This window comes from Cebus imitator, unplaced genomic scaffold, assembly GCF_001604975.1.
Source record: "Cebus imitator isolate Cc_AM_T3 unplaced genomic scaffold, Cebus_imitator-1.0 Scaffold32, whole genome shotgun sequence".
Taxonomy (NCBI): domain Eukaryota; kingdom Metazoa; phylum Chordata; class Mammalia; order Primates; family Cebidae; genus Cebus; species Cebus imitator.
In genome coordinates this window covers 6391887-6407169 of record NW_016107347.1, presented here as the reverse complement: position 1 = coordinate 6407169, position 15283 = coordinate 6391887, and the positions used below count along the sequence as shown (strand labels likewise).

Genomic DNA, 15283 nt, shown 5'->3' with positions numbered 1-15283 from the left:
GATGTTTTCCCAGAGTTTCAGCAAAAACAGATGATGTGTAGGTTATGAAGATGTTATCCAGGAATCCACTGGTATAGGTAGTAGTTCAGAAAAAAAAATACTCCAAGCTTTGTCTCAGATATGGGTAAATCTGAGCCACCCACATGGTGTCTGTGCTGAATATTTTCCCCTCAGATGTACTGTTTCCTCTTCTGAAACTGACTAACGTAACTATATCAAAAGGCTCCCTTGCCCTCTGGCTTCTGGTTGGACTTGGCCATTGGCATGCACCAGCAGGAGACTGGAGGAGGGTTGCGAATTAGACATAAACCTCCCAGCTCCTTCGCTGGGTGATTGCTTAGGCCGACTGCATCCGTTGACTGAAGGTCACAGGCTCCTGTCAGGTGGCCCTCTGGGTCTGGGTTTTTCCGGTATCTGTTCTTTTCCCTGATTGGACAGATCTAGGAGCTGTTAGCCCCAGGGTTCCACGCTTCTCTTGTGGTTTCCCATACCCTGCCCACATCTTTGCAAAATGCCATTTGTTTTCTGCCAGGACCCTGACTGATACAATGACAACGAAATCACTGCAGCTATTGAAGCTTGGTCCAGTCTGTCTGAGGTGTGGTGAGATTCTGTGGAGTTATTCCTCGTTTAAATAAGAGCTTTCACCTACTATTAAAGGGAGACAAGAGACCACACAAATAAATGTCATGCTACAAAAATGAAATAAAGATCATAGCTCAGAGAAAACACTTTCCACTTGAGGGCAAGAAATCAGAGAAAGCTACCTGAAGAGCTGGCATTTGGGATGAGCACGGACAGGAGTTTTAAAAGGGATGGGATGAAGGGCATTTCAAAGACAGGGATAAGTGTAAGTAAAGCAGGGGAGGAGAGAAAGCTCATGTGAAGTTTCAAAAAATTAGAGCTGGAAGGGACCTACGATATCTTTTATTTAATGTTCATTCTCCCTTCAACTCCTTTAACTGAGATTTGGCCAAGGTCAAAGAGCAAGTAAGTAGCATGTCAGGACTCCAACCAGGTCTGCCGGCTACCAGGCTAGTTCTTAGTAATCCATCTTCTACCTCCACCCCACCCCCTCACCTCAGGCAGTGTGCTTACTTCTGGGTCTCTCCCACTGACTGTAACCTTAAGAGCAGGGCTTCTGTTTTCTTCACCCTTGAATCCCAGTACCTAGCACAATCTCTGTCTAACACAAAATCATCATCGTCATCATCAGCAGCAGCAGCAGCTACCAAACTTTAAGAGGAATCCACCTACTGTCAGGCACTACGCAGTTATTTTGTATGTATCTCCCGTAATCTTCAACACTTGCATGGATAGGTATAATTATATTCACTTTTCATTAAGGACGCTGCGGCTCAGAGAGGTTGTCTAATTCTCCTGCGGTCACACAGCAAGTAGTTAAGTGCCGGACTCTATTTTATAATATCTTTCATCAACCGGACTCCAAAAGCCCTGCCTCAATGGGCGTTCAGTATCATTTGCTCAATGAACGAATGAACAAGAAACATCCACTCAATGCAAGCTATCGGCTGTAACAGGCCACCCTGCAGGCCCCGCAACCTCTGCCGGCTCAGGACTCCGCAAGTTGTCTTCCAATCTAAGCAGACCCGCCCCTCTCCTCGCTCCGCACGGGCTAGGAGGCTCCGCCCGCGTCTCCGCCTAACTCGCGGGCCACGCCCCCACTTCGGGGAGTTCGGTCACTCCCGGATTGGAGTTTTCCTCGGCTCCAGCCGCCGCGCAGAGGGCCTCTCCCGGCCCTGCGACCCGCAGCCCGTTCCACTCTCCTGCCCCTCCTCTGCGCCCTCCCTTGCGCCCTCCCTCACTCTCCAAACTTCTTTTTTCCACCCTCTCTAAACTTCAGTCATTCTAGTGCCCGCCTCCTCCACTCTCACTGACCAACCAGTGGTCCTCATTCTCGTTGGTGGTCCGCCCCCTGCCCGCCGGGGGCCAATCCCCGGCGCGAGAGTCCAGTGCCCGGGCTCGTTCCCCAGCGCCCGGCCTGTGACGGCAGCGCGCCGGGCGCCGCGCGGCGGGAGGGGGCGGGGCTCTGGATGAGGGATGGGCGAGGGCGGGGGGAAGGGAAAAGGGAGGAGGAGGAGGTTGCGGCGGGTTTGAAAGCGGCAGTTTCCTGGCAGCTTGGGCAGGCGTTGGTCTCCGCGCTACAGCTCCGCAGCGGCCACGGTCGATCCCGCGACGTGTCTACGCGCGCTTATGCGCGCCGCCGACGGATTTTTCCCGTTCCCGGCTCTTCCCCCTTCACCTCACCGCCCCCCCGCCCCAGCCTTTCCCGCCGCTCGGGCGCTGAGCCCGGGGGCCAGCCGGCGGCAGTGACCCCGCCCGAAGCCCCTTCTGGAACCGCCCGGGGACAATTCTCTTTTCCTTTCTTCAGCCTAACCCGCGGTGGCCCTCGCGGAGTCCGGTCAGCCCCGGGGAGCGCAGCCGGGAGGGGCGTCCAAGGGGCGTCTCGGGGCTGGGAGCGGCCGGGCCCCCAGCGGGCTGTGGTCGCGGGGAGGGGGGGCCAGAGCGGCGAGGCCCCCCTGACCGGGCTGTGCGGGCCGCCCAGGGCCCCCGGGCTGAGACGGGGCCGGAGCGGCGCCCCGGCCGCCCGCGCGGGGTCTCCCCCATGGTGCAGCGGGGTTCGGGATGTCGAAGACGCTGAAGAAGAAGAAGCACTGGCTCAGCAAGGTGCAGGAGTGCGTGGTGTCCTGGGCCGGGCCCCCGGGCGACTTCGGCGCGGAGATCCGCGGTGGCGCGGAGCGTGGCGAGTTCCCCTACCTGGGGAGGCTCCGCGAGGATCCCGGCGGGGGCACCTGCTGCGTCGTCTCGGGCAAGGCGCCCAGCCCAGGGGATGTGCTGCTGGAGGTGAACGGGACGCCTGTCAGCGGGCTCACCAACCGGGACACCCTGGCTGTCATTCGCCACTTCCGCGAGCCCATTCGTCTCAAGACTGTGAAACCAGGTATGCCGGCCCTGCGTATCTGCGCGGGGTGTTGCGGGGTGGGCTCCGGGGTGGGCTCCAGGGTGGGCGTCCTGGGAGCTGCGGCACCTCTCCACCGCCTATTGTCCCGAGTAATCTTAGACCTCCCTCCCGCACGAGGGAGGAGGATGACCATGGTGAGTCCCATTTTGCCGATGGGAAAACTGAGCTCCAGCTTGGCGGGGTTGCTCCGCTAGCAGTGCTAGCTGTCACAGAATTGCGACTAGAAGCTGGGTTTCCTAAATTTGTAGCTCCATCTCCCACCGCAGGCAAGAGTTTTTGACTACAGAAAGCAAGCCTTTTCGGCTCTGTGTTGTGCAAAAAGGTCCTTAGGATTGTAGCATTTTCTTTGGAACGATCTTACGCATCTTCTAACAGGGAAAAGGGTCTTTACTGTAGAGGCGCTTGGTGTCAAGATTACCACCTAGTGTACCTGGAAGGGCTTAGCTGCTTCAGTGTTTCCTGCACACTAGCAGACATCTCGGAGCTGACAGCCTAATTCTGTCAGTCCAGGTGGTTCAGGTGTCCGAGAACCGATGAGGATACAATATGTGATATGTAGCAGACTGGTGTGTTCTTGCAGGGAGCTGTTGAATAGAGTGGATTTTGAAGGAAGACCTAGATGCCTATCGGAGTGAAAGCTTCTGTAATGCTTTTGATTTTACAGAATTTTGTTGAAGTGGTAGATTAAAGGAGCCTCTTTCCCTGGTGTCTTTTATGCTAGTAAAATCTGCTGCAAAGCACCTTACGTTTATGGCTTACTGTTCAGTTTCAAAGCATTGATCAGAGACAGCGTACAGTGAGATCTGATAGTATGTAGTAGTTCTTACGAATTTGTTATTGACAGCATTGTTGGTTTTGTTTCAGCAGAGGTAGAATGTGGTTCTGTCGTCTTAGATGTTTGTGGGAGAGAGAACTGTGATTGTAACATTAGAAACCAAACTGTTTTTCCTGAATGTGCTCTACTGAGTATACGGTGCATCAGAATATAATGGGTTGCTTAATTGTTACCTGGGCTAGATAGCAGTCCATCCCTTGATGGCAAAATGCTAGAAAATTCTGGAGAAAAATATAATATGTTATCTCCTCATTTCTTTTCTTTCTCAGCAACTCCTTTTATAAATACTAGTATCTAATAGTCCTTGAGCTTAATGGAGATTGATGGTTTGTGATGCAATTTGCATATGTGTGTGTATTGTGGATACACACACACACATGCTCCTAAGATCTTAATTAAGATTTTCTTTCTATAGCTTATTCCATCATATTCATTTTAAGTGTGTGGGTTTATGTGGTGAGATTTTCTTTTTATTGTTGTTAATTTTTTTACAACTTTGGCAGACTTTAAACAGCTTTTTCTGTATAGTTTTGAGAATTTGTAAAATTTTTTCCTGACTCTTAACTTTGACAGTCATGTGTAAAAGGTAAAGGAAAGGCTTTTGGGGCTGTAATTCGGCCAGTCAGGCACTGTCTGTAATATGCAAAAGACAATATAGACAGCATTTACTAGTCTAGGTGCGAAATCTTACTTCAAATCCCATGAGTCAGTGAATAATGAGAACATCTGCATCATTGCTTTGTGTTTTGTTTTGATTAGTTAGGGGCATAAATGAGAATATATCTTATTTTTAGAAATAGTTTTAAAGCTGATATATTGACAAGAAAGCTGGTGTATTTTAAATTATTGTGTGTGGGGTTTTTTTTAAAGAAGACTGAAGAGATTTCAGTCTTCATTAGTCTAATCTACCTGTTATACATTTTCTCAACCTTTATATTTAACAATAATTCAAGGTTTAGAGTATTAATAATATTAACTGTGCTGAATAAACATCCTATGCCCCAGTTTGTGGTTGACATTTTTATAGCAATACAATTTTGCCCCCCTGACAGCCACAGACACTGTTCTATTTTAAATATTTAGCCAGAATAAGGGGAATAACATATTAATGACTGCGGAACATTTTGTAGTCATTAGTAATAAAGTTCTGAATACTACACTTATACTTTAAAGAGACACTTTGCGTCAGTAATTTCTCAAGATACCATTATGTCTGTGTCATCTGAGATTAATTATTGTTTCTAAGGAGGTTGTAATTTAAAATTTTTAATCTCATTTAAAAAATAGTATTCTTAGCTTCTTGATAGCCTCATGTTAGGTATTATATTAAATGGCTTCCTTAAATGGCTTTGCTTAAAATCATCATTTGTTATAAAATAGCAAGATTTTTGCAGGTTAAACCAAAGACCTTAAATACTAGAAATTAAGAACTTGAAGAGGTTATCTGTAGAACTTTGAGTTTGATTAAAAACAAATATTATCTTCAGAAGAGACCCAGATTGTTTATTTTCATGATTTATTTTGGAAAGGATGAAAATAGAGTAAGGGAATTTAAAAAGAAACTTGCCGTAAACATTGTTTTCTTTTCTCTTTTATCTAAACTTTGTGAGAGAAATGGATTTTTCAATTTAATAAGGTATTATAAAACATACTTAGCACTCTCTTGTCTTGACTAGTTGCTTTTTATTAAACCATATTTATAACATGACATTTAGAGACTGGCACAGTAAAACAGTAAAATTTAACCATTTCTGTAAGATTTGCATCTTACTAATTGGAAATTATGTCATATTGTCTTCTGACAAAATCCATGGCGGAAGGGTGAGCTGGGTTCTAGGACATGGCTTTTGTAGCACTGATTCTTCCTAGCCTTCTTTTCACTTAGTAGGTGTGAAGGGGAGCCCTCCCAAAGCCAGTGCCATCAGCCAGGTGACTTAACATCTTTCCTGCAGCTGTTTTTAGCTTTTATTTTTTCCCCTTTCTTTTGTTACATACTTTAATAGAGAATTGAAAGTTACTCATTAAAATGCGGTTTATAATCTGAAGCTTTTCCAGAATAAATTAGGTACTTTCTTATTGTGTTAGTATTAGTGTAGTACTTAGCAGTCAGTACTTTGCCTGCATCTAGGAGAATCTTTAGTTTCACCTATTGCTTGGCCCATTTAGTTACCTGTTTCTTAATTATGACCCTGTTGTTTATTTTTCTGCAAAGAGAAAAGTGGTCATTTTAGTTTGAACTTTGTTCCCAGTAGTAAGTTGAACTTTGAACCTCTGGTGAAACTGTTTCGTGATATGGTCCTATGACTAGGTTTAGTTTCTTTGATTTTACTACAGAGTATATATTCTTAAATAATTTCTATTCTGATTAATATACAAGTGGTTAATTTTGTTCTAAAATTCCCCAAACTCTAATTGTGCAGAGTTTTATGCTTCTTCATACATCGTTAAGCTCATATTTCAGCAGTTTGCTTTCAGTAAATTTCAGTAAATATTTATTCCAGAGGTTAAGTATCGATACAATAAATCCATGAAATCATTGTCTACTGCCATATCATGCACACCTTACGTTCAACTATCCTAAGCAAGTAGTATATCCAGGGATGAAAATCATAGAAAACAATGTTACAGGTTTTTAAAATAAAAATTAAGTTGAAACAGATCCTGGGTAATGTTAAATGTAGGTAAAAGTCTTCACTGCTGACACCTTGGGACATCCAATTTGTAATGGAGTTTTGTTAAAATGGGCTCATTCCTAGAAATACACTTCCTGTTGATGAAGAAACATTACTGGATGCTTTTAAATAAGAAATATTTATGTTATTCAAATAAAAATAATATTGTGTCTTTCTTCTCTATCTCTTGAATCTTTTTGTTAGTTTTTTGTGTGTGTGTGTGTTTGTTTAGTGGGTCATTTGGCATTTTTGATGAGTTTTATTTAGGTGGTTGCAATATTTGAGGAAGGGAAAGGTAAGAGAATTTAGAGATAGCTGTTAGCCTCCTAGGTTTACAATCCATTTCTTTGTATGTTTTTTAAAACAAGAAAACCTAGAGACCTAGAGGTTATTTTAGAAACAGCAGAAAAAGAAGCAAGCCAAGCCCCTTTGCTAGGGAAAGTAGCATTACATTTTCATAAACCTTAAAGTTGAACATTTCCTGCTACTTCAAATTTTGGTAGTTTTTTTTTTTTTTTTTTTTTTTTTTTTTTTTTTTTTTTTTTTTTTTTTTTTTTTTTTTTTTTTTTTTTTTTTCCTCAAGCTCTTAGTAATTCAGGCGTTCAGGTTTTGGATTCTGTTCATTGACACCTTCAATTCATATGAGTAATGGACTTAACACCATAGCGGCAAAACTCTGATTTGCTTGTGTGATATTTGATGACTACTATTATATCATTAACAAATCTTTGAACTTAAAAAAATATTTTCTCTCCATCATTTTCTAGGAGTACTATATCTAAATATCTCAGTATTTATATATGTAGATATGTGTGTGTGTATACATATATATACACACACACCACACACACACACACTATACACTTTTGTTAACTTTTCTAGTATATCATTTTGGGTACTATATTGATCCTGACCTCACCTCCAGACTTTTTATAATTTAGTTTGTATAACTTTATTTTCCTAGGTTGAGGCATTTTAACAATTCTTTAATTTCTTGTTATCTTACTGGTACAAACAAATACTTAACATTTGGTCATTTCATTTTTCAGATAATTTTGAATTTTATTCAATTTATTGCTGAAACTGTTTTTCATGTAACATAACTCTGTGTTCCTGGGACATATACGTTATTTTTCCTTGAGATCCTGGGATATACTTTATAAAACCTTTTGTTATGAGAGACAGATTTTTGTGATTTTTTTTTTCCTGCTCTCTAATTTATGTAAATTGGCGGCAAAACAAATCTCCTAAATTCATTCAAGTGTCTGACTTGTGAAGTCAGTGCCTAATCTTCTCAAGTGATAGTTTCATGCAGAGTCTTTACTATATAACCGCTAACTGCTTTGTAATTTTTTGGGGCACTTAGTGTTTTGGGAGTATGTTGAAAGAGAGTCTTGTTTTAATGGATTACTTCAATATTATTTACCAATTTCAAAATATATGAATTTCAGGGTTTTTTTTTTTTTTTTTTTTTGGTAATTCTAAAAGGTGTACAATAGTGTCTTAATTTGATTTTATTTTGCACTTCCCTAATGAGCTATGACGCTGAATATCTTTTTTTTTTTTGGTGTGTATGTGTGATTTGAGAAAAGATAAGCGTTTTGGTATTGAAGAGGAGAACTGTTTCACCTTTAATAAATTATTTTTTGTCTTCTGAAATTTTGAGGAATAATTTTCTTGAAATACTACATTTTGGTAGAGAGAATGAATGCCCTGAATTTAAAACTATGGCCAAGAGTAAGAGTTTCAGAAGCTTGGAAGATGGTGTTATGAGACTTGTTTGTAGGGCAAGAGACAAATCCGTTCATTGCTCCTCTGGCTAATTTTGCTAACAAAATATCTTGCTAATATTTTGTTTTTGAAGAACAAATATTATTCAGAATGTTTTTCAAGAAAAGATGCTTATTTTACTTTATACAGAAAAAAATAAGAAGTTCTGTTACTGGCATACATTCATTCCCTCAGTGAATACTTAGTAGTGCACCCACCATGTGCCAACATGGAGCTAGCACTGGCGATATAAACATGAGTCAGAAATGGTGTGTCTTTAAGAAGCTGGCAGTTTAGTAGGAGCTTAATGACTCATTGGTAGGGAATACCTGTAGTAAGGGTTTTGCCTTTTTCACTTTTCTGCCAGTATGTAAAACTCTTTAGGTAGGTCTTAGTATGAATTGTGGTGAAAACTAGATGGATTAATTAATTGGCTGCATAGTATGCTATTCCAAAAAGTTGTGGAACTGCATTTTAGAAAGGATTTGGGTTCTCAAGTCATTACAAAAAGAGGGAAATCAAATATAAACAAAACTGTCTTTTCAAAAAGCCCTTAAATTGTCCATAAAATACTGCATTGTGCTGTTTTTAGGATGAGCCCTACATGCCACTTTTCCATCCATGTTGGAACCAATTGCAGTTTTTTGGTTGACTACCAGATGAAGTAATTTGCTTGCACTAAAAAGATATTTTTTCCAAAAAAACTCTTTTAATTCTAAGAAATTATCCTCATCTAGGTATGTATAGTGAATTTATGGAAGTTAAATGTGTACATAAAGTGAAATAATGATTTTTTTTTTTTTTAAATATCTTGGTAGGATCCACGCCATCTGCCCTTATTTTCTGATTTGATTGGTTTAGGAATGAATTGTGAATAAATCTGAACTTATTTTGGTTTTGAAAGATGACAGGTTTTGGTTGAGTGGAATTAGGATCTTTCCAGTAGTAGTTAAGAAGGAGAAGAGGAGAAAAACACAGGGCAAAAACATTCAATACAGTAAGGTCTACCATGTGGTTCATCTCAATAATTTTGTGTGTGTTTGTGTGTAAAAAACTTTATTTTGTATAAAGGCACAAAATCCACATTATAGAATAATTGAAAAATAGACGGGAGATCATATTAATTGTTTGTATAGGTAGTTCCATTATGAATAGTCTCCTGTAAGTTTTTGTTGTTGTTGTTGTTGTTAATGTGTTATCTCCTCGAAATAATGCTGTAAGGTGCTTAATGCTATTCCTGCCTTCAGCCTGATTCCACTCATAATGTAATACTCTGAATATTTTTATTTAACCCTTAATGTACTGTTAGTTGTGTTCTTTATGGTTAATAGCCCTATTTTGGGCTGTTTTGGAAGTCTACCGAGTTTTATGGGAAAACATAATTTGCTAGCCTAGGAAAACGGGAACTGAAAAATATATTTTCAACTTAATCCTGCCTTTCCTTTTGTTATAGCCACAGCTGATTGGCTTCTAATGCAAAGGGTGGTATTATTATATCTCCATTCTCCCCAGAACCATAGCAATTTTATCCTGATATAGACACTCAGCTGCCTTGCAGTGGTCCCCAGGAGCAACCCCGCTACATTGCAGCCACCCCCCATTTCAGTCATCCCAACATGGCCAGGGGAACATTGATTACATTCGGAGGACCATAATTTGACTGCTGACATATCCAATACCTGAGAAAGCAGACACTGTCATTATAGGTGATTAGGTACTTGTTTTATTAACACATACTGAGAGATATTGTTTGAGAGACTCTGTATGGGTTATAAAGGGTTAAACTTTTTTGCCATAATTTATTTGGAGTTTAGGGTTTGCTTTTAAAAAACATCATGCAGTTGTAATTGGAAAAAAAATTGTTTCAGATTTATTAATAATTAAGATCTTTTCTATTTGGAGGCTTTCCTTCTTATTATCTTGGGTATACAATTTGAATGGTAACTGATCTACTTAATTAAAACTTTCTGGCATTTTAGCCTCTTTGCTATTGCTGTTTTTTTTGTACATAATTTTAAAGACATAATTATTATTTTCTGGCTTCAGGGAAGTTTGTGAGAGGCAAGCCTGTATCTCATTGTTGTTCTGATTGGAAATTACATATGACTATGAAAAATGAGATTTTACTATACATAGTAGCATTTAACAGAAGTAGTTTTATGAAATGGAAATAGCCTACAAGGTAGGAAAAAGTATTTATTTAATGCTTCATTTTGTGAACTTAAATAGAATTAAGTTAGATTGGCTTTGCTTTTTCCTCCAGTAAAATAACTTTTAAAAGTTTACTTTAATGGAGTAGTCGTAGAGATATATTACTCTTTGGATATGGTTATCTAGTTTGCAACAAGTATCCTGTGATATGTAGCTTAGATCTCAGCAGGAAAGAAAAAAATTAATTTACATATCAGTTTCTGTATTTGTAAGAATTCTGTAGCAAGTGACAGAAACTCTATTGAGATTAATTTAAACTAAGAAGAAATTTATTGACTTACATGCATTAAAATCCAGGCATAGATCAGTAACAGCTAACTTCATGTTCTCAAGTGATGGTCATTAGAATTATTATTTGGTTCTCTTTTCTTCTGGGTTGGATTCTTTCTCAGCTAGACTCTGTCTGTGTAGCAGAAAAGGTAGCTCAAACCTCCAAGTCATACAGGATCCTTAAAGCTTCTCATCTTTTTGGAGTCTAATAACAAATCTCACCCAGGGACTTTGGCCCTGTGCCCATCTCTTGGACCAATTGCTGTGGAGACAGGAGAGGACAATGAAGTGCCATGATTGGTCAGGCCTGGGGACACATCCACCCTTGCAGCTGGGTATAAATAACATAATATGATTAATAACTATAGTAGAACCCCAAGACATAAGGGAGGGGAAGTTTTTGAAAGGATGGGATGCTGAGGAATCAATACTACAGGAAATGATCTCTTTTAAAACATATAATGTCTTTTACTTTGAAGCCAGCAGTAGTACACAGTTGCCATAAAACTATCATTTTTAGAAAAACAGATATTGGCTGTAAACCAAAACTGATTTGATTTGTAGGCACTGCCTTTACTCAAATATTATATTTGATTTTTTAATCAAAAATTGCTTTTATTTAAAAGTTATTTCTTTAAAATTTGAAATACTGATACCTGAATGTGCACAATTTAAAAGTATTTCTTGTAATTTTTGTTTAATTTTCTTTGATTAAAAAAATCAAATCAATGCTGTTGATTTTTAGGTAGATGGAATACGTTGGAGGATTAATGGTCTTTTGCATTGAGAAAAAGATTATTAGCCTAAACAATTATTCTTTTAAAACAATTTTATTCTACCATTTTGAAAATGAAATTCTAAATAAATTATTTTCCAAGGTGTTTTGCTTTTAAAACAATGATCTTTTTAAACATAAATCTAGATAGCACCATTTTTGTAGTAGTTCTGAGGGCTCTGTAATAATACTTTTTAACCATGACTTCATGGAAATTATGTGAAAGGAGCTACTTCACTGACTCTTATATAAAATGGGTATATAAGAGCTTTGAAACATTACTTAAGTATGGTGTAATGTGTTACCTGTTTAATTACCAACAAAGTTATTTGGCAGCTATTGCAGGATAAATCTGATTCCCTTTTTAAAGTTTTTTACAGCCTCCACTAGGAGAACAGAGGAACTCAGAGCATGGGTAGAGAGTTGAAAGAGATGAGTGGGTACTCCAAATAACATTTTGCATTATTTTTATATTCTAGTTACCGTATCAATGTCTTCAGCGTTGGTACCATAAAAATAATAATTTTAGTAATAACTTTGAGTTTATATATGGCATACACAGTAGGAGTTTTGTAGTTTTGCCAAGTGTCATCTGGTAGTTGGACCTTTAGTGAATATTAAATGTAGGTAGGTTATTGGTGAATGTACTTATTGTACATAAAAATGAAAATTCATGGAATTGGGTGTGGTTTGCCAGTAAGAATCATCATGGGAAGTACTTTGTATTGTTAGATTAGTTTGGACACCCTTTGGATGCCCTTAGACCATACTTGGAGATTACAGCTTCTACTTTAAAAGCCTGTGATGATTAGAGTTCGCCAATATTAATTCCGTATATTGATTAATTAAGCCATGAAATCTAGTACAATGATATAGCCTTCATTACTTCCGTTCACAGAATTGTATCTTTTTTTTTTTTTTTTTTTTTAAGATGAGGTTTCACCATGATGGCCAGGCTGGTCATGAACTCCTGACCTCAGGCGATCCACCCACCTCGGCCTCCAAAATTGCTAGGATTACAGTGTGAGTCATAGCGCCCAGCCTCAGAATTGTGTCTTAACCCAACTTGGTAGCTTTCAGCAGAACACTTTGTCAAAATATTACTAATTTTAGCTAAGAATTCTATTCACTAATTTCAGTGTTTAAGTTAGAATGCACATGCTAATGAAAATTTTAGTTTCCTTTGAATGGAATTAGATTTGCTAACTAGAGCAATCTCACAATGTAATTCTGATGACTGAAATGACACTTCAGCCTCCCTTTGGTGACAACCCTAAGTTCAGACAACCTTGCTCTAATAGGAATATTCTGACTTCGGGACTTGTCACGATATACTAGCTATCATTTAGAGTGATAATTCCTGTGTCAGGGTTTGATACCTGTCTCATTTGGTTTATGACGATGTAAACGTTAGCATTTGTGTTTTCTTATAAAGAACTTTATATTTTTATTCTCCACGAGTCAGATATTATCATCTTACTTTACACATGAAAAAAACTGAGTTTAAGAGAGAGATTAACACATGAAAGTTCACACAGACTCACAGGTAGAATTATGAACTGAAACAGCATTGAGTCTTTCTTTACTTTCTAGATGGAATATTAGTTCATTATATCCAAAAAAATCTGTCTTCTTTTCTCTAGCATAAGGAAAAAAACACAATTCTGAATTGTTTGCGTGAATGTTAAATGCAGTAAAACATTGGTCAAGTACTTAAAGGCTTCACTACTTGGTTCTGTTTCAAAACAGAGTTTGTGGCAGTGCAGTTTAATCTGTACACCTAAGCTGCGTGATAAAGTAGTCGTTTCCAAGAATTACTAATCAAGCAGAAAGTATTCTTGCTACATTTGTAAGAGAATATTTTCAGCAGAATATTTTTATTGCTGAAAATATTCTCTGTAATACATAAAAGCCTAGATAAATATATTAGATACGTTTTAGGATAAATATACTTGGGAAAATTGTGTATTTGGTACTGGAAATAATATTGTTTGTTCTTGTATTCCCTTTCTACTTGCTCTGTAATTCACTCACCTAGAAAATGTTGAATGTAGGAAGGAATATATTTTGGAATTAGGGATCTTTTATAAGTATGCAGACCCTTCTCACAAAGGTACACTTTGCTTAAATAAAATTTAGCTAAGCTAGATAAAAGAATAATTTATTGCATTTAAATAGACCTTTCTCCTTCTAGGCTTTGAGTATTGCATACCTAAGATGTATCCTTTGAAGAGGCAGGTAAAGCAGGTTGTGGATTCTTGGCACCTCTTATTCTTTAAGTGTTTGTGCTGTTATGTTTTCTCTCTGGGTTAAAGTCAGTCACTTGAGTGGAAGGAAGCACAGCAATCCAATCTTAGTCTTCAGATAGATAAGTTGAAGCTTAGTAATGGCAGAAGTCATTGCATGAACATGGTAGAGCAGAGACTAGAACTCAGGTTGTTTGTTCCTTTCATTGTTCTAGTTTCTAGCAAAAGAATTTGTGTAGAAAATTGGTGGAAAGAGGACCTGTTAAACATATTCTGTTTCTTTATGAACTCTACATTCTCTTGGAATTAAGTGTAATATGCTAGACTCAGTTTGTTAGGCCATCAGCATGCATGAATGTGGTTAGAGGCAGTGGTATCCCCAAATTTGCAGCACAAGAAAGAATTTTAATTATAATATTCCATAGATTTTCAGGGCATTTTAAGCCTTTATAATGGTGTAACTTATGATTAAGATTTACACAGTCAAAATTGTTAGCTGGTATAACAGCTGAATATTTAAGTATTTATTCTTGATCGTTGCTTTAGGTTTGAAAAATCATTTTTCCTATCAGAGCTTCTTCACAATGCTTTCAGCAAAATGTTTCTGAATAATTCCGGCTATATGGTAGACTGCTAACACGTTTGTGGCCCTCTCTGTGGGGCTGATGATACAAGTCTGATTTAGAGTCAGCTATACTTTAATTTTTTTTCCTGGACTGACTAGGGCATACATTGGGGGAAGATAAATTTTAGGGCAAGGGGGACACTCAGGGTTGTGGGAGATGAACTGTCAAGGATACCTTTGGCTCAGTGTCCTCAAGCGTGTTCAGCTGCAGTGACAACATAACTGAAAAGAGGAATTGTGCTCTTGCTAGGTGCAGGACAGCAAGATGTCTCAGGCCGTGTAAAGCTGGCCACAGCAGAGGACAAGGTACTCCCTGTGAGGCAAAACTGAAGAAAGGAGATTGAGGTAGCAGTTCTGGGGAAACTGTATTTGTTAGGTAAGACTAATGGGAATGATAGAGTCTTGCTTGGGCTCTTTGTAGATCTGTGGAAGAACAGCATGAGTGTAGACATGGAAAAATCTTTCTGCAATCCATTTACCACATGCTCCTTTGCAGTATCAGTCAGGGTTCAGTGCAGGAAACAGAAAGGGATATAATGCAGGGACTTAGTTGCTTGGGGCATCTTTTGAAAGGGCTGGAGGGCTGGGCTCTAGGCTGGGCCTCTGAGAATGATTTCCAGGACACCTTGAAACAGCGCCACAGTGGGAGCTGCCACCTCTGCGGCAGTCAGGAAAGTGGCAATCAGGAGGTTCCTACTGAAACAGTAGCAAGAAAATACTACTGTAGCTGTGATCAAGGTGATCACAACAGCCACTGCTGTTAACATTGTAACTGCTGGAAGTCTGGAATGCAGCATCTGGCCATTGCTGTGACAGCTTCTCCTTGATGCCTGTGAACTGGTGACTAGATGCTGTTATGCTGAATCCGGTCCCTGCTGCCTCTGCCACTGTCTATA

General features: G+C 39.2%; 1 protein-coding gene across 2 annotated transcripts in view; it reads left to right on the top strand.

The window, feature by feature from the left end:
• Positions 1–2125: 2125 nt before the first annotated feature.
• The window catches only part of MAGI3 (membrane associated guanylate kinase, WW and PDZ domain containing 3), a 289692-nt gene continuing 276534 nt past the window's right edge, over positions 2126–15283 (top strand). The window contains exon 1 of one of the 2 annotated variants that reach the window (XM_017524272.2): positions 2126–2962. In XM_017524272.2, coding sequence (XP_017379761.1) covers positions 2647–2962 — 316 coding nt within the window. In that variant the 5' untranslated portion in view covers positions 2126–2646. The remainder of the gene's footprint in view (positions 2963–15283) is intronic. The other variant, XM_017524274.2, reaches the window with a different exon arrangement.